At 40.5% G+C, this 19,374-nt stretch overlaps 1 protein-coding gene across 1 annotated transcript; it reads right to left on the minus strand.

The window, feature by feature from the left end:
* Window positions 1–1,315: 1,315 nt before the first annotated feature.
* CRKL (CRK like proto-oncogene, adaptor protein) lies at window positions 1,316–19,345 on the minus strand. Its single transcript, XM_008502772.2, has 3 exons — window positions 18,417–19,345; window positions 14,541–15,003; window positions 1,316–6,128 (listed from the first exon to the last, which is right to left on the minus strand). Exons 1-3 carry the CDS (start codon window positions 18,728–18,730, stop codon window positions 5,994–5,996), a joined length of 912 nt encoding a protein of 303 aa, XP_008500994.1. The 5' UTR covers window positions 18,731–19,345; the 3' UTR covers window positions 1,316–5,993.
* Between the last annotated feature and the right edge of the window lie 29 nt (window positions 19,346–19,374).

The raw sequence follows: 19,374 nt of genomic DNA on the forward strand, positions 1-19,374 counted from the left end.
TCTCTTGTGCTTTAATGCTTAATTTCTGGACCAAGTGCAAGACTACAAGTGGAGGGCTTTTCAGGGCTGACTTTCAGCTGCCCTTGTTGGACCATCCAGGACGTACAAAGCAGGAGGCGGTTCCCTGTGGAGACCCCAGATTTAGCTCTGATCCCAATTGTCTGGTGTGCCAGCGGCGAGTTAAACTAATAACTCGTGCAGGGAGGGTTCTGGTTACAAAATGCTTGGAATGAAGCAAGCAGGTGCTGGGAAGGTTATCTGAGGAGAGTGCTGCCTTAATTCCCTGTCATTTCTCTTTCCCCGTCTGCCTCAAGCAGGAGATGGCATCACCCACAGGTGAGGCTCTGGGTACCACAGGAGGGTCTGCAGGGTTCAGCTGTGAGCTCCTGAGGGTGGTGCCAGTCTGGACTAGGAGCCCCTGGAAGTGGAGATGGGTCCAAGTCACAAGTGTGTGCACTGGGTTCCCAGGCTGCTCCTGTGGAAGGGTGGTTGAGCTGGCACAGCACACGGATAACCTGACTCAGGGTGGGCACACAACAGTCTGTGTTAAGAGTTACAACAATTGGTGCAAGCTTGGCTGTAGACAAACTCCTAGGGCTCAGATTTCAGAGCAGGAGGCTCACTTTGGTGCAGCTGTGGTGGTTTCTTTCCCTGCTGCCTGCCTGTCCCTCTCGGACTCGCAGTCCTGCAGGAGGGCTCAGCTGTTTCCTCAGTGACTGTCACAGTTTGCAGCTCGGGGTATTTAGGTAACCTGAAATTGGAACTGCTTTACCTTACCCTGCTGAGCGGTGACTTGTGGTTCAACAGCTGCCACGAGAGCAGCTGATCTGCCCTCTAAAAAAAGGCAGAGGGGACACTAAGGGACAGAAACTGCTGCAGCCACTCCAAGGTGAGCCATCCTTGCTGGTGAATGCAAACCTGAGGACCTTTCCTAAAAGCATTCATCCATGTGATTTTAAAATCATGTAAAAAATTACAAGGAAACTTTCTTTTGCTGTGGCAGCATTTTATTTGAGTGTATTTAGGTGTATTTCCTACTGCTGTAAGCTCAAGCAGGCACACCTCTGGCTGAATCTAAAGGGGGTGTTTGTTGTTGCATTTGTTTAGCAATAAAAACTTTAAATTAAATGAGGATGACAAACTGGTAAGCCCAGCTTGTCCCAGTTATCTTGCACATAATGGGTAATAACCTAATGGGTTATCAGGCCTACTGCACACACATTACCTGTTCTTGCTGGAGTGTCTGAAATACTGATGTTTTCTCTGAAATATAACTTGCCAGGTGTGAGTAGTTATGGTAAGACACTATGCAGAGTTGGCTATGAATGTTTATTAACATCACAGGGAAATCTGTAGTCCAGAGATGACAAACACTTGATTGTGAACATACCTAGAGAGTCCAGGGGGAAACAACACAAGCTTTCAGACTTCTCCTGTGCAGCAGTTGTATCTGACGGTCTTCTGAAGTTTTCCTCCTTCGTAAGATCATCTCAAGTTTCAACACACTGTTAATAATTTAACTGAATGATACCAAATCTTTAAAAAAAAAAAAAAAAAGGTTCTATTTAGTGCTATTTTTGATCTGGATTGGCTGTTAAAAGGCAGAAGACGACCTCCTCATTGTGACTTGCAGAAGCAGGTATTATAAATGGATTGTACTGACACCTTCCCACAGTGGTGAGAACTCCAGTCCTTCCACTTCCCAGTACACGTGCAGGTTACACCTTATTTACTCAACCAATAACCAGGTAAATTCAAACCATACGCATAAACCAGCCAGTCTTACAAGCAGAGTCAAGGGCATCACAGTAAAAGGTTTCTGTCCATGGTTTCTACAGAGACCTTTGAAAGCCTCAGCAAAAGAGCAGCATTAAATACAGTGACAGGCAGAGCACCAGAGTGTGGGGTGTGGGGGTGGAGGAGACAGCAATAATCTGTATAACCAGAGATGAATCTTTTTCAGGTGAACCCCCAGAGCACTGCAGTGAGGTCTGAGAAGAGGCACAAGGATGAAATAAGAGAGTACAGTTCAGCCTGGCAACAGCATTTTCTCCTGCTTAATTCTTCCTTTGATTCTGGAAAACTTGGGTTGGCAGCCTCAGTCACCCACAAAACAGAGCAGCATAATGACAGTCAGGACTTAAATGCTCTGCTCATCTTATCAAGGTTTTAAGACTAAAGACGACAAATAATACTGTAAGTCAAGTTTTATTTAGACTGTACAAACAGGGCACTGGGGAAAAAAAACAGTGGCTTGATGCTGGGACCAGTTCTATGAAATACGTGGAGTAAGAAATTAAAAAGGCACTAATCTTAATAAAAGACACTCCATATATTCTAAGAATATAATTCATTTAATACTGTTAATCTCATAGCACAAAAAATAAAACAAGCTATGATCCCCCAAAATAAAACTTTAAAAGCTTACACTTAATATTATTGCCTGAAGATCATGGTCTTTAAATTACATATTGTGTTTTTAAGTTTACACAGTGATGACTGTCTCAAATACAAGGCCACCTTTCCCACTGCAGTAATTGTATCCTTGTCCCAAAACACACTTTCATTTAACACAAGTAAACAGAAAATGACAACTATACAAGAATGCTTCCACTGGTCCCAAAAGGCAGTCTTTTAGGCAGGTCTCACTTTCAAATGCAGGTTTTGAGGAAAATGCTTGAAAACTTGACTAGACTAGAAAACAAAGGCAGCCCATTCGTTCCCAGGATGTTAATACAATATAAAAAATTACTTTACAGGCACATGAAATGGCACAAAGAATGCTCTTTTCCCTTTACAAAAATAACACTCAGGCTCTTCAGAGCCTCAACCCAAACAGGATTTTCCCTTTTGTTTATTCTTTCCCAATTTGTAAACAATCATGAATTAAATTAGCGCTTATCCAGTGATGGACACTGATTAAAACAGTTTTCATTTCAACTTTCAGACTGGTCAGAGGCTTCAATGTCTATAAACACGTGTACACAGCAGGAGGGAGTCACAGAGCCTTTCGTGATGGGTAACTCTGGTGGCACCAGGTAATTAAACCAGCTCCTAGCTCAAAAGCAAGAACAACTTTAATGGTGCATAGGTTGAAGCCATCACTTGCAGGCTTCAAGCAACACGGGGAGGTTATCACTTGGATTTAAGAGGCTTCATAAAGCAACAGACAGCACACATGTAAGCAAGCAACAAGTGACTGCAAATCCAGAGTCCTTCAAAGAGAAACACCAACTGATCAGATGCAGTCTTTATAAGAAAATAGTTGTCTCCTTGTAAAATAGCAAAGACACGCTTTGAAGCAAGGTTACAATCAGCTTGGGCTGGTCAGCATATGCTACATTTAAACAACACTGAACATACCTGAACCACACCACTGCTACTCAGAGAAACTCTGCTCATCTGTGGCCTAAAACCAGGTTCACAGAAATTGAAAAATTCTTGTCTTTGCATCAGATGCCACTACACACAAATTTTGCATAGTTTTGAAGGTAAAACATTTTGCTTTTCTGCAGTACCAGAACATAATTAAACCTAAGACAATGCCTGTGTTCCAAGTGTATACCTTATTCAATGAGGGGATGAGTCAAGACGTTTATTTCAGTAAAAAACAAAACAAAACAGAACAGGTTAAAAGCTGTGTTCTGGGTCTCAAATCTCACAGTATTTATTTACCATGCAAAGGAAGAATTCTACAATCAGTCTTCTGAAGAGGTGCCTGTAAGTAGGTCAGGTCTGAAACAAGATTCTCTACAGCAGACTGAGTTTAGTGCAGTTTTTATATTCAAAAGATGACTTTCAGTAGTACAATCTCTGTGGTAAACTTACGAGTACAGTTGGGGCACAGATAAAGCATGACCTTCTTCAGTTAGGAGAGCTGCATAGCTTTTGTTTGCAAGACAAAAATGTCAATGCCTATTGTCAAGAATTACTCTCACAGCACCAAACACTTCAGTCAATGCTACTCTACTTCACAGTTAATTTGGTAGTAAAATGCTCTACAAGAACATCTATACTGTCAGCCACTTGATCAATACTACAGAAAATAGCTAATAGATGAACAGAGAGACTTCTTTAAAAACCCCAGCATTGAGAATGTCTTGTTGCAAATGTAATTTTTGCATTTCTCCAGTGCCTTCCAACTCAGGATCTCCTGGCACTTTCACATGAGCTAAGAAAATGCGTTTTTATTAGGATTAAGTAACACAAATGAACAAGAAAACATGCTGGAACTTAAGACAACAACTTTTACATGATTTGACATTTATAAGAACTGGTGAGATTCTGCAGATGTCTCAATTTTCTCATTTTGCTACAACTGACAGCCTTCAAAGTTGAAAAATGGGGGCTGCTGTTTTCCTGTCAGCTTCCATAACAGACATTTTTCTTTACCCAGGCTGTTTGAAAGGGGAGGTTTGGTAGTTGTAGTCTCTGCAGCCACGTAATCCATTAATTCAGTGTTCCATTATTTGTAAAAAAGCATTCCAGTTCACTTACAAAACACATTTAAAGGCAGCAGCATGGGACAGCACTGTACCCAGGCTTTTATATCCTGTACACAGGCTAAGAACTTAACCTGCATGGCATGAATTGTACTTAGCTGCAGCCATACAGCTCCTTCCTGTAAGTACAACTACAGCAGTCTAGCTTATGTACAGAAAAAGGGAAAGAAGCTCTCCTGATAACAGACACCTCTGTGGCCTCCTCCAGCCTGAGCAGTAATTTATCACATGGGGGAACCCAGGCAGCTGACTCCAATTAACCATTTTATAGAGGATGCTGGGAAGGGGAGGGATCTGGGGCATATATAAACCAGAGCCAACTCATTTGGAAGGGTTAAAAAAAGATGGCAGCATGCAGAGGGCTTGGGATGCAAGCAAGGAAAAAGAGGAAGGGGGGAAAAGAAGATGAAAGCAGCTCTGGAAAAAGAAACACAGCAACATGGAGACACCCTTGAGAAAAGGTACTGTGTTTGAAAAGGAGCTTCTAACAAGCTGGGGCTGGCATAGCTGGGAAACTTTGGAGAGATAAGGGGGGGTCTGCAGAGAAATGTGTGTAAAAGGTTTAAATAAGAGGATTTTATCAGTATTTACCGAGTTCTTCTGTCTCACTCCTCTCTTGCCTCTCCACACCACAGCAATGTGGTCAGTGTGTCTCCCAAGTGACAGCTTGGTGACAAGAATTTCTGCACTAGTAAAGCTACACTTCCAAAACTGCAGGAGAGCTGTATGTAGACCAGGCCAAAGTGTTTTCCTTTAAAACTCACTTTCTACAGTTAGTGCTCGCAAAAATCAATAGAAATGCATTAAGAATGTCAAAAACAGGTTACAAGTATCAACCCCTCCTAAGTTTCCTTATAAATAAACACCTCAGCTTCAATACAGCTCAGTCAATGGTTATTTGCATTCAACACACACTGTTTCAGGAAGGTCAACAACAAGCTTAAGAGTTAACAGAAAAGAGCAGCTTCTAATACAACTGCTTAGCATACATAAGCTTCAATTATTGTCCTCTAAGAGACCATCATTTTAAATGTACTACCTTAGGACAGGTTTGCTTAAAACTAAGTCGTCTTCAGTCCTAAAATTGCATTTTTGTTGTTGCTTTTTGTTGGACAGTAACGCACAAGTTGCATGTTTGATCTAAGATTGGGCTTTTCCTACTGAGCAAGCCAGAAAAAGTCTGTGGAAGTCTCAACTGGAAAGGTTTTCTTCTCATGCTTCTCTGCTATATACTTGTTCAGTCTTCTCCAGCTTAAGGCCCAGTAGAGTTTTAAAAGTGAAACTAAATTTTGGATGATGCAACTATGGTATGAATGTCAGGCAGTGACTTCATTCACATGTGTTCCAAATGTATATTAAAAGAACCGTCAAACTGCAGCAAGCTGGAAAATGGGCAATGCTAGCAATGTGCCATTAAGTCATCACCCCACCTCAAACAATGCTAATGAGAGCCAGGAAAATGAAGCAGCAGTGTAAATTGGGCAGAGGGAATCATTCGTTCTCATCTGGGTTTTGAGGGTCAAATATTTTGACGTGTGTGAACGGGAAGAGACCTTTCCGACCATTGACTTCTCCTTCCCACTGACCGTTTATGTTCATCCTTGTAACCTTCACAATGTCTCCAACCTGCGTGATTAAGGAAAAAAAAGTTATCACAGATGGGAATCTCACATCTGATACAAATACAAATCAAATTAAGAGGAACAATAAATACAGCCCCATCATAGGGAGAAAAAAAACCCACCCTCTCCTTGACATGAGGTTCAGCTGAAAAGAAAACTAACTTTAGCATAAATGAAACATCAGCATTTTGCTGTTAAATGTAAGATTATAGTCTGCACTCTTTTTTAGGGTCTTAACTAAATGTGTATTCACGTATTCAGACAAATTAGTAAACTTTTTATAGGAAAGCTTTTAACTTCATGCAGCAATATATTTAGCTTAGATATAAAATAACATCACTAAAGCTACCACCAGCAATGAGATGCAACCTTCCTTGAAAATGGCACACTCCTGTTTTAGCATCACCTTCCTTGTTTCAAAGGAAATTTTGTTTTTCAAACAAACTCCTATGGCAAAGAAACCATTACTTCAAGTTCACAGTTTAAGAAGATTCTGTAGTTTCTAAAATAATGGTATACTTCTGAAATAGATAAATGCAATCTCAAAACTTTTTAAAGTATTAGATGTACAGATCACAGCTTTTATTCTTTTTTCACTTCTTCTTGCCAAAGAATTTTAAACAGGAACAATGACACGTCCAGCCTTTCCTACCTTAACTCTAATCTCTTAACTGTATATGGCAAAAGATGAGAGGCTAAACTATGATCCAGCAAGAATCAGCCCAGATGAGAAGTCACACACACATTGTTCAGTGCCTGCAGTTAACTTGGATTCGGGTAATTTACAAAGTAAAATATCCTATTTGATAAACAGTGTTTAAGATTAAATAGTTACTTCTCCCTTAAATGCTTCAGGATAGCTGAACCTGTGGTCTGTTGCAGCAGCTCTCTAGCTTTACACCTCCCTTCCTGTTTACTTAATTTACTCTGTGTGGTAACTACAGTAAACAGCAGAAAAGTGACATTAGCAGCTAATGACTGATCTCACAAAAAGAACCTGCCAGTGACCCGTGGCCAACAGCCCATAAGTTTCTTTCCCAACCTAGATCCAGGCATTTTGTAGCGGAGTCTCAGCTTATCAAGCCACTCTTGTGAAACCCGAAGGCAACTAGCTTTGATCCTAAAGAAAAACTAGATTTTAGTCCTGGTAAAGTATGTATAACAACTTGTCTATGTTATCTAAATTGTATTAAAATTTAGAGCTGATGGAGATAGTTTAAGGACCTTGGCTAAGGGCCTTAGATTGAAGCTGTTCAGGTAAGAGCCAGGTATTTTCTGTTGAAGAAAGAAGCCCTGAGTTTAAAACATAGTGTGCCTGTCACTAGATGATCTGAAGCCTGGTTAAACCAGTTGCTATTCCTTCAGTAGATTTTTTTTTTTAAGATCACTCAAGCAAGAACTATGAAGCAAGATTTAAGATCTATAATAGACTCCATTATATAGCATACATACTGTTAAGTAGTTTATAAACTGCCCAAAAGTTAGCACATACTTAGAGCATTAATGTCATTAATTTGACTGGTTTTCATCTCTTCCCTACTACTGGCAGCATGCATTAATTGTGCCTTTGCTAAAAAGCACAATTTGTCAGACTTTTCACTGACTAGAAGGGCTAAAGAATGCTTTAAATAGTAACAAGATGACCTAAACAGGAACTTAACAAAAGCCTCTTTAGCAATAGGCTGATAACATCTATAAATATTCAGTGTTATATTGCTAGATTTAAATAACCCTCGACGATGGGTCTATGTTCCAAGTTTTAGGCCCAAAGTCAAGAAGACTCTGCCAATGTTGCTGTCATTAAAACCTAAGAAACTGCATTTGCACTGCAGCATAAAACCAGTCCACTCTCAAATGCTTTAACTTTTTTTCATAGAAGACAAATAGAACTCTTTAGCACTCTGGATCAAAAACATGGACTTGCATTTTCTGAGAGTCTGACAATTTATTTTTGCTTACATGCTGCAGAGGTCAAGCCACTATTAATTCTGAAGCTCTAGAAAAAGGTATCTGTCATTTTGAATTATTTCTAAAACAGAAATAGGTTTTGGAACTCTTGCTTCAGGTGAGTGAAAAAAAAAATTACAATGAGTCTATTACACTTCAATAAATTGCCACGTGGATTAATAATGTGAAATGTTCTTTAGAGGGCTGGGTGGGCAAAATTGCTACAAACCAGTATCTGCCATTAAGGAGTGCTAAGTGCCAAAGCTACCAAAAATATTCCAATTCTCCCACTGCAGTAGTAAATTGATTTATAATAATTTTTTTTTTTAAATCTCATAATATGAGTTCATAATGAAAGCTTCTGAATATCCTCATGTGCTATATTCTTCTTTAAAAATGTAGTTCCCTTGGGAAGATTAAATGAATCAGCATGTTTGAACAAGGTTTTTGGAGAAGGAACCTTGATGTCATGATAGAATAATTCATCTTACATTAAAACCTCTGTTTTGACAATGTCTAGAAGAACCTGGTCAAGCAGTCTATGTATTTCTTCCCACAGTAGTAAGAGCACTATTTGGTAAGGGCTTTTTAAAGCATCTATAATAGTCAGGTGAGGTGTGATCTCCCACTAAAACTGTTTAATCCACTATTTTTTTCAGGGAACATTTTAAGCCAGTCAGAAGGATTGTCTTATGATTAGGCACAGGACTGAGTCAGGAGACCTGGTTCTATTCTCATCTCTGCCACAAACTTCCTGTATGACTCTGGACAACTCATGGCCCTTATCTATAAATCAGAATAATGCTTCCTTAGTCTCAGCACCTCTCAGATAAGTTAATTCACTTTTAAATTATGTTGGTGTCACTGGATGGAAGTATCAACTGCTGCAATGAGTAATACTGCAGAAATGCAGCTATTTGGTTCCACCCAAATGATAAAAATCAAAATGTATCCAAGATGCTATTTTAGATTGCATCCTTTCGTTATGTCCCTGTTAGAGCATGAATTTGAAGCCCTGGGGCAACACAAGCTGTGGAACATGCCAGTCAGACAGGTTGCTTCATTCACTCCAGATTCTTCCACACCTGTCTTCCATTTAAAGCTGATTCATACACTGCAAAAGGTTTCTGGCATGCCATTTTGGTCACACACTCAACCAATTCAACATGTTTTGCAGATACTCCAGCAATTGTATGTTAATAGTTCTATGGCTGATAGAGTAATATGAGTTTAAGGAGATAAAATTTGCATTAAACCCCTACATGACAGTTTTAGCCCACTGGGTCAATAGCTAGAGAAATCACATTGCTCTCTGGAATTTTTGTAATGTTGAATCTCAGTAGTTAGTGTCACAACTCACCTTCTTTGGTAACACCAAAACCTAAACAATTGTACATATCAGCTGCCTCTTCTGAAGGAGAATAAACAAGAATCTGAGAAATTACTTGATATCCAATTGTCCCTAAAAGGTATAAAGATGACCTACACAAAAGAGGCACAGCTCAGTTGCACTGCAAACAGGACAAAGTGACACTGAAATAGCTGGTGCTTCATGGATTGGAAGATTCAAGAAACCAACAGGCTGAAAGCACAGCTCAATTAACCCTTCACTTTTGACGTTGTATGCCAGAAGAATAATAGTTGATGCCCAAAGGAGAGAATTGTGTAGTTCAGAGAAAAGACCTTCTCATTCTTGAGACATTAAAACAGGTCAAAGGGCAGCAGAGAAATGCTGAAGTCCTAGATACAAATAATGAAGCCTCATCTAAGAACAGAGTAAAACAGTAGAAGTTTGCACTTTAAATACAGCTAGGGTAACTGCCAGAGCTGGGGCTGCAGCACCAGAGATAAATGCTGCTTTTCACTAAAGGATGGTAGCCAGCTCTCATGATGTGCCTTTACTTGTGCCTTTAACTTGGAGAGCTCAGAACTACCACAGACCATCATTCTTGAGCCATGCTAATTCCCACTCTAGCACAGGATCTTGTCTTAGTAGCTTTCAGTTTCATCTGAAAAGAAACTCTGCAGACAATTCCAAGAATGAATATATATAAAATCATGAGGCACTGAGTACTATCATGATGAGAACCATCAGTAACTCTTGGCTGGAAATGGCAGTGACAAAGATGAGGATTGCACACAAATCTCTGAAGTTGTTGTCAGTTGTATTTTTAAAGGTAGCACACTGAAATGTTGGTGCATATCAGCACAGAGGGATCCTGCTGCCAGTGTCATCTTCAATTCAGTAGTTAACAGAACTAAAACTTCCTGATCAACACTTCATGCTACACAAGTACAGGCTCAATATTTTTGCTCAAAATGTAGACCTTGTGGGTTAGATCCATTTTAATGTTATGTTTAACCCAGCAATATTAAGATTCCTTGGTTTAAGCACAATGCTTGCAGTCTAGTGAAAGAAATAGCCTAATTTCCTAATTAAGAAAGTTCTACTACTAGCACATTTTGGCCTACTTGTCTAAACTTCCCTTTGAAGAGGAAAAAAGTTGTCTGTAACCTAATTGTGACAAGCTCAAGAGAAATACTGTAAGTCAGTTATATAATTATGGTGAATGGATATTTATTTTGCCAAAACATTTCAGTCTCTGGTAAACTCTATTAGTAAACATACAGGAGTATGTCTGATATATCATTAACAGATTAATTATTACTATAATGCTGGCAGAGGTCTAGAAAAAGCTGTAATTGGTATTAAAACTTTAAATATACTGTGAGGCTCTTGTTATAAAAGAAACAATCTTCAGATTCTATAAGAATTGTGTTAAGTCTGGAGATGAACTGTTGGACTGCTACTGCCTTCAGAATGGTCTATGACACTTACTACAGTGTTTGCAATATATTTAAGAGCAATTTTTTTCAACACATGACATACATAAGTCTAGTGGCTGCTGCTCACTGTCCATCTCCTGGCTCATTACACCATTTAATTCCACTCTAGAAGTGATTTTGGAATTAGCTGTTCATGTCCTTAATCAACCTTTAAACAGCTCACTAATTTTTAAGGGAATTATCCTTTAGTTTATCAGCTGCCTATGCTGACACAAAGAACTTTGTTGTGTAAAAGTTAGCAATCAATTAACTGCTTCAGATCCAAACAAGAAGTACCCAACTACCAAGAGATCAGCTTCTTTAAGGTAAAACAGCTCAGGTCTTAGCATACATGTCAGTTCAGAACAAGGCTTCCCTGGCATTTCTACCGGCTGGCTACACAGCTACAGAGTATTAAATGCTGAGAAACTTTAAGTCAGACTTCACTGCTCTGTTCCACAGCTACAGTGCCAAAGAATCTCTGCTCTTACAAAATTCACCAACTCTAAAGTGCTGTCCTGTATAATCTTAGAACACAGGATTACCCACCTAGTTTTCCCAAAGAAAAGGAGGATTGAAGAGCAGCAGTACGTAGCCCTGTAATGCAGGTAAGAGTTCTAGTCCCAGTAAATACAGGATGCTGTATCCTTGTCCTTTTATATTCCTTCCTCTAGAGCCCCAGAAAGGAAGGAAATTGCTTCTTGGCTAGAAGCACACAAGTAGAGAAACAGATCTGGGTGGCTGGGGCTTTTTTTGTGGTTTGGTTGGAGGTTTTGTGTTTTCTTATGCAGTATCCAGGAAAATACTACACACACTTAAAAGTTAGTTGCAGTGAGAAACTGTAGGATTCACTCATTTCATTAAAAACATCATATCTGAACTGCCAGGGTAACTAACTAAATGAATAACAGTATATTAGAAATACATCTGATTTATCATAGGGTTTACTAACTGTTCACTGGTGCAGGGAGATGCCCAAAGTTACATGTATACCAGGCAAACACTTTGAGATAGTAGCAATACTTAATTTATTTTTTTTTAGCCTATCAACAGATTACTATTTTTAATTTTGGTGAATAGAAGTAGAATATATAATGTAGTGACACCAAGTCAACGTTTAGACATCTTCAGCCCAGCAAGGTCCCAGCTGCCTTATAAAAAATGCACTAACTCTAGAACCCTTACAGGAACAGCATTGTAGTTGCCCTTAAACTGTCACACTTAAAAATACTGTTTAGAAGCTGAATACTCCATCATCACCCAAGCAAACAGATCTTGTTTCAGATTTTCAGTGGAATATTCACTTGTTTAACAAGTTGTTTTTCATGTGAAATGTTTTTTGAACATTACACCTTCTTTACAAAACAAGCTTCTCTGTAACAGACTGTGAATCTTCTCTTAAACAAAACTTCTGACAGCTTATGTAAACAATAGCATGCAATAGAAACACTGGACTTGCAAGCAGAGAGCTTCTCCCCTTTTCAAGCTAAACATGAGAATGACATCCCTTCACTCAAAAGGAAGTCAAGCAGATTACTATGCAATAGCTTTATTTACTCCAGATGGTATTCTCTTCCTTTTAAGTACTGTTTGTGTGCTGACAACACAAAGCTAGAGCCAGCAAATAGATATTTTGCTCTCACATTATCAGTCGTTATCAAACACCACTATTTTGAAAGAATATGGCTAACTTTCTTCTCCAACACATTACCATAACCTGTTCTTTTCATACCACCAGATACTTCTGTTTTGTAAGAGCACCAAAAGTTTCAAATGGTCCAGATTATTTAGTGACATGTAGAGTCCTGACAAGTTTGGGATTAAATACATCATCAGACCTCCACAGGTGTTGGGAAATCCAAAGGAAGATAATGAAAAGTAGCTGGACTTTTTTTTGAGTAGAACACATGGCAAAAAAAAATTACTCTAATGTGGTTGCTAAAGTTCCCTATGCATAGATGGATATGAGGAAGCTGCAATCACTGATTTTAATGAAAATGTAGATCAGTTCCCAGAATTCTGCTTCTGAAGCCTCTTGAGAAGCCACAGTGTGGCTTGGCTGAGAAGCACTTGCAAAGAAAATGGGACTACATAGAAAGGCAAAATATGACAGTGGTGGAAGACAAAGACATGAGGCAACAAGTGATCAGAATTCAGTGGAAGAGAAGAATCTCTCAGACAAAACTTCAGCAATTTAAATCTACACGTTGGTTAGAGAGTTAGCACTACTGGTATACCAGAGTAGTGAAATGAAGGGACTAACTAGGTCATTAAAAAGCAAGTTTAAAAGAAAAATCTATTTGAAGGACATCCTTCCAAGTGGTTCTGCTACCCTGAAGCATTTCTGGGACACATTGGTAACACAACAAAATCGTTTGCCTTGCTTTGTTTTCAGAAGCATGAGTGGTTCTGGCAGGAATCTTATGTGCAGTGCAGCTGGCAGAGAATTTACACCTTGCTCTATGATAATGTTCACACACTGTTCATAAGTAACAAGCTGCTAGCTTTCATAAGACTCGAGGAAAATCCAGCAATGCATATTTAATTTTTAATCCTGTAAGAGTAACCACCTGTAGGGGTTTTACAAGTATAGCAGGAAAAATATTATCCCAATACTATGAGCAACTATTATGAAACTGGAAGTAACAAATAAAACTTCTCAAATTTCACACAAAAGCTATATATAGGAAGCAGCTGTAACTTGCAAAGTAATTGAGTAAAAGCAAAAGGAAAAGTTCAAAAGTATTTTTAAAATCACTATTATTTTACTTGCTAAAATTCTGTTACTTCCTTTGCTTATTTCCTTGCTTTCTCCTTGAAATACTGTAGCATGCTCAAATTTCAAGTGTGAGCACTTTTTCCAGATAGGATGTTTTTGAGCTGTGTGTTGGCAGCCTTCAATGTAATCAAAGTGTAAAAGTAACAGTCTCAGTGTTCTTTAAAAATTTTTTCCAATCCATATTTTATAATAAAGCTCTAAAGTCTTAAAGACATCCCTAAAGACATCCCTAATACAATTAAAGTGCTTTGACAAAACAGGAACTTACCCAGGGCTCAACACAAATTTAGAGATTACTACACTATTGCCTTTCATCCCTCACCCCAATTTAGCTCTTAAGGTTTCTCAAATTCCACTTATAAAAATCAAAGTACAAGGGACTGGAGTACTTCTGCACCAGACACATGAGTGCATCTCATGCTATAGCCGAGGATCAGGACTTTTTCAGCAATCCTTACCTTTCTCTAAGGATTCAACTGCCAGTTCTTAACCTGGAATGATGCAATGAGTAATGAAACAACATTTTCCTTCCCTGAGATTTTGGAGAAGCCAAGTCATCCTCTTGCTAGTACTTCCACAGTGGGATGTATACACGCTGCTACCCTTGTAACATATTTGCACTGGCAAGAAGAGAGTGTAAAGATGGATCCAGAAGTAACTTGGTTACTTTTCTCACAGAAGTGGTATAGGTGAAGCAAGTTTTGTAGGCATTTCTTCAAAATTAGCTTATATAACTACATCCCTTGACTTAGATAAGCAAGACTCCATGAGAAGTCATCAACGGCATCTTTGCCATTAACAATTTTTAATTTCTTTGTTCACAAAACAATTAAAAATGACAATATTTGAGAGGAAAAACCTTACCTCTAATGCCAACGCAGTCTTGTCATAAGCACAGGGTACTCTCTTTTGGATAGCTTTGGCATAGACTGGTCCGTTCTGTGGTGATGGCAGAGGATTGATCACTGCTCCAGGTGTATTGGGTACTGAGGGAAGGGGGCTTGCGGTCTGAGGCTGAGCATAAGCATGGGCAGGTTCTGGAATACCATAACTGTTGGAATTCCTGTTTCCATGCTTCCCAAGAGAAGATCTGACTAGCTTTTCTACATAAGGAACAGGAATCATCCCAATCCGACCATCCTTGTTTCTGGCACTCCACCACTGTTCTTCTGGCTTCTCTACAATTACCAGTATCTCACCCTTTTTAAATGGAAGATCCTCAGCATCATTGCCAGGAAAGTCATAGAGAGTCCGAACATATTCCACATTTTCTTCTGCAGTGGACATAGCAGGAGCAGATCCAGATCCCATTGGTGGGCTTGGATACCTAAGTTTAAAAAATATTTGGTATAAGCAGCAGTTATTGTTTTGTGCTTCCCGTAACAAAGCTAAGTACCTGGTTTACAGTGGGAACACCAATTAGGGGAGAATTACTTATTCAGCTTTGTAACAAAGGTATTGGCTTGGCAGCACTGTGAGGCATTCACACTTGCAAGTAATTACTTAAATGCCCAAATTAACGTCCCCAAAAACCCAAGAAAAATCTGTCATGGACGCAGAAAATTTGGAGAAATAATGCAGAATCATCTTCCACCTGTTCTGGATTGTTGTGAGGAGCTTAGGGAGAATAAAATTAATTCTATAGCTTAAGCTATGAGACTCATGATGCATAAAGCCAAAATTATTTGGGTGACTTGGAATGGAGGGGCTCTTGGAAAGCTAAGTAATCCTCTTCAGTTCATCACTTCTACATTTTTAAATTCAGCACCTGCTTCTGAAGAATTCAGTAACTCTAAATGCTAGACCTGAGGGAGTATAGTGGAAAAAAGGAACAAAAGCAAGAGGTGGATATGATAAAAACTTAGTTTTCTAACTAAAAGCTGTAAGTTCCATATTGTGTTCCTGATCAGTAGTACAGCATCTTTCTAACTGAATCCTATTACTTCAGGTTTAGGAGTAATAGGATTCTCCTAGAATTTTGGGGTCAGCTACTCACATTTATACCAAAAACTCCTTTAAGAGACAGGCAGATTGTGTGTTTTTAGAAGATGACACTCCCTCCTTCTTTTCTGGAAATAAATAATTGAGCTTCCTAATCTTATTTTTACAACTTCAAATCTCAAAGGGCTGTTATACTATAATAGAAAAATGATTAGTTTCAGAGTACTTATCTTTATTGTATATCTGAATATCTTGAAACCTAAAAATGACATCTTCATAAAAGACAGGATGAAACACATCCACTGGTAAGAATGGAGTAAGAAATGAAAGATAACTATCTAGAAATATTCCTTTGCCTTATGAACCATAATATTACCTTTAATTTATTCACATAAATGTTTATTACTTTGTCCATCACCCACCCAATAGTCACTTCATTATAGTGATAAGATTGCTCATCAAGTGATTGTATTTTCACTGCAGTTTATTTTCACCATAAACTTTATGCATATTACTAAAATCATTCCTCAGAAATCTTAACACATATAGGTCATGGCAGTAATTATTACCTAAGCTATGACAGCAAGAATGCATGTCATTAGCCTACTTCAGTTCTCTTTTGCTACTTTTTAAACAAAATTCTAGTTGCATCCCTATGGTTTTTGCAAGATAGGTGAGAAGCCCTAAGCAGAAAAACAGACACTTGTAAGACACCCTACTGCAGCCAAAGCCAGGATAGGGAGAGGGGAACCCTTCAGAGAGCAGGCACTCTGCATAAGCAAGAGCTCAGGGACATCTGCAAGGATGACACAGAACAGAGAGCTTAAAACAGTCTGCTTTGAACTGTTAGAGATGGTTAAAATATCCCAAGAGCTAAGTGTTGTATGGCTACATACATCAAACTAATTCTGCCAGGAAAGCCACCTCTTCATACTGTATTTCATGAAATTAAGAGAATCAACAGCCTTCAAAAGCACAAGCACCTGAATGAAAATGTCAGAAGAACAATAATTAGCAGCAGCACTTCTGAAAAGCCACCTGTCCACTCCTATTCCAAATCTAGTCTCGTAACAAAAAACATTTAAATAAAAATAACCTGGAAATGCTCCCTCTCACAGCAGGAAGTCTCTTTCTGGAACCCTGTCACTGATCTTTCTAAAAGAGCTTAAAACAAAACTCATGCTAAGGAAAACCACCCAGTTGATCCTGTTTGTAGCATTATAAAAAAGGTTGTCAGTTCACAGTTGGTTCGGTCCCATCTGTCTATGTATGCTGAGAGAACAACCAAATCCTACATGTAATCAAAACCTGCAAAATAAGGTAGAATTAAAAGGCTCGATTTTTTTTCACACAAGATTCCTAACAAATTCCAAGAGCAATTAGCTAAATTTTCAAGCATCTTAAGAAAGCCAAGTCAAGTAATTGCCAGAAATTACTAAGAACAAGTTTTTACTTCCAGAAAAGCACAACTGTATCCAGGTTAAGGAGATCTGAGATAAGCATAAAGATTGCTTCAGTGTAGGCTTCTTTTTCCTCCTAGCTGTCCACATAACATCAGGCAGCTCCCCTGAAGTGTTCCTACAATGGTGAAAGTTTGTTTGTTTGTTTGTTTTTCACCTATCCATCTCTGTAGCCATACCACAATCACTGCCCAGAAGACTTCTCAGGAACTTCAGGAATTCTGAAGCTAGTGCTCTTTGTCACATCCCACCCATCACCTGACAGCTTTACAGGAAGACTTTTTTAACCACCTGAGTTTTTCAACCTGCCAAGCTTTTATTGTCAACCTCTGATAAACTGCTGATCAAGAACTGGGCTATGGCAAGTTAAATTGTGACTACAAAACTCAGTTATTCTTCCCTCTAAGAACTTGCTAATCTGCAGAACACAGTAAGATTTTAAACTGAACCATTTTATTTTCCTTTTTTAATGTCAGTAGTTTTCCAGCTTTTATTTCACTTTGTTCTACCCAGGAAGCCTAAGAGCTGTGAAACATAAAATACTGAGAAAGGCTTTATAAATTAAGGAATATGTTCTAGAGTTGTTGATAAGCAATTTACTGATGCAAATTTTAGGTACATCCCATGTTGGGAACAGGACAAAGAATGAGCTCATAGCCAAGTTGCATTTTCCCATCCTTCTAGAACAGTATTTCTCAGTGCAGTGCATGCAGTACGCAGATACAGATGAACAAAGCCATAATCAAACTGTGAGAAGTGTTTCACAGTTTTGGGGGGGTAAAAATGCCACTGTAGAATTTTGGGAAATGTTGTCCTAGAATGTGTTAGAGCTGACTTAACAGGATGAAGCAGTCTAATCTCACAAAGGCCTGTTCTATTGTAATCAGTGTGGATGCAGGGACAGACAGCAATTTAAGCTCAGAGGCTGTACTGCAGTCACTGAGAAGACTTGTGAACCAGTTTCTCGACCATCCTAGGAACAGAAGGACAATACCAGAAGAATAAATTGACACAAAGAGACCACACCCTCTTGCAAGGCAATTATAGTCAGTACACAGGGTACCTTTACACATGCCTACACACACACCATACGGACAGGCTGCATTATATGGATCATTTGACTGAAAAAGCAACCCATAACGGGCACTGAGAGCTAGGGTACTAAAAAGCACCACTATTAGACACGGCTTCCAACGAGGGCCGCAAATTATGCATAGCACAGCCCTACACTCAGTGTTAAGATCCTGGAGCTATTAGGATGGACTGAGACCCCTCCCCTCCTTGCACCACCTGGAGCTAAAGATGGCAGTGGGTGGGGCGGGGGGAGGGTGGCACTCACCTGGGCGCAGGCTCGATGAGGGTAGTGGTGTCCAGGTAGTGGATCTTGTAGAATTCCAGCAGGGCGGGCAGATGCTCAAACTCCTGGTCGCCGATCTTAAAGCGGCGATTGGGCAAGGAGTTAATGATGTAGTGGGAAACCCGGGAGTTCTCGGACACCGAGAGCACGTAGTCCCCCGGGCAGGTAGACGAGTCCCGCACCAGGAACATGCCATGCCGCTGCCCTTGCAACCGCGTCTGCGCCTCCGCCCGAGACACCGGGCCCACGTACCAGCTGGAGCGGTCCGACGAATCGAAACGAGCGGCGGAGGACATGGCTCCGGGCGGGGAAGGGGAAGGGACAGGGGGGAAGGAAAGTGAAGAGCCCCAAGGCCCAGACGGAGGAAGAGACCCGGAGAAGGGGAGGCCCGGGCAAGGAGGCCTGGGAGGCGGAGCGGGCTGGGGGCTAGGAGGAAGTGGCTAGAGCTCAGCCCAGCAGATCGCAAGCCCAGGGATAGAGGAACAAGGGAGAAGGAAGCTCCGCGCCTCGGGAGGCGAAGGACAGAGGAGCGGCTGGGGTGGGGCTGGCCAAACGCGGCGGTCAGGGCCCCCGAGTCTCCCTCAGCGGCGGGGTGTGCAGGGCATCCTTCCCGCCTCTCTCTCAGGCCTGCGGAGGGCCCGGCTGGGCGGGTGGCGAGGAGCAGCGGCGGCTGACAAGGACAGGCGTCCCGTGAAGGTGGCGAGGATGGCCTGCAACGGTGCTGCTGTGCCGGAGTCAGACGTGAGGGGGGGAAGGGGCAGGTGAGGCAGAAGCGCCGGGCTCCCGCTTTCTCCTATGGGTTCCCTCCCCTCTCCGAGCCGAGCACCAAAATGGCGGCGGCGCCGGGCGGAGGGAGCTCTCCGGAGACACCGCCCCGCGCAGGCGCCCGGCGGCTCGCACCGGCGGGAGGGGGGAGCGAGGCGGGGCGGGGCGGCCTTGT

The sequence above is a fragment of the Calypte anna genome, chromosome 15, assembly GCF_003957555.1.
Source record: "Calypte anna isolate BGI_N300 chromosome 15, bCalAnn1_v1.p, whole genome shotgun sequence".
NCBI lineage: Eukaryota > Metazoa > Chordata > Aves > Apodiformes > Trochilidae > Calypte > Calypte anna.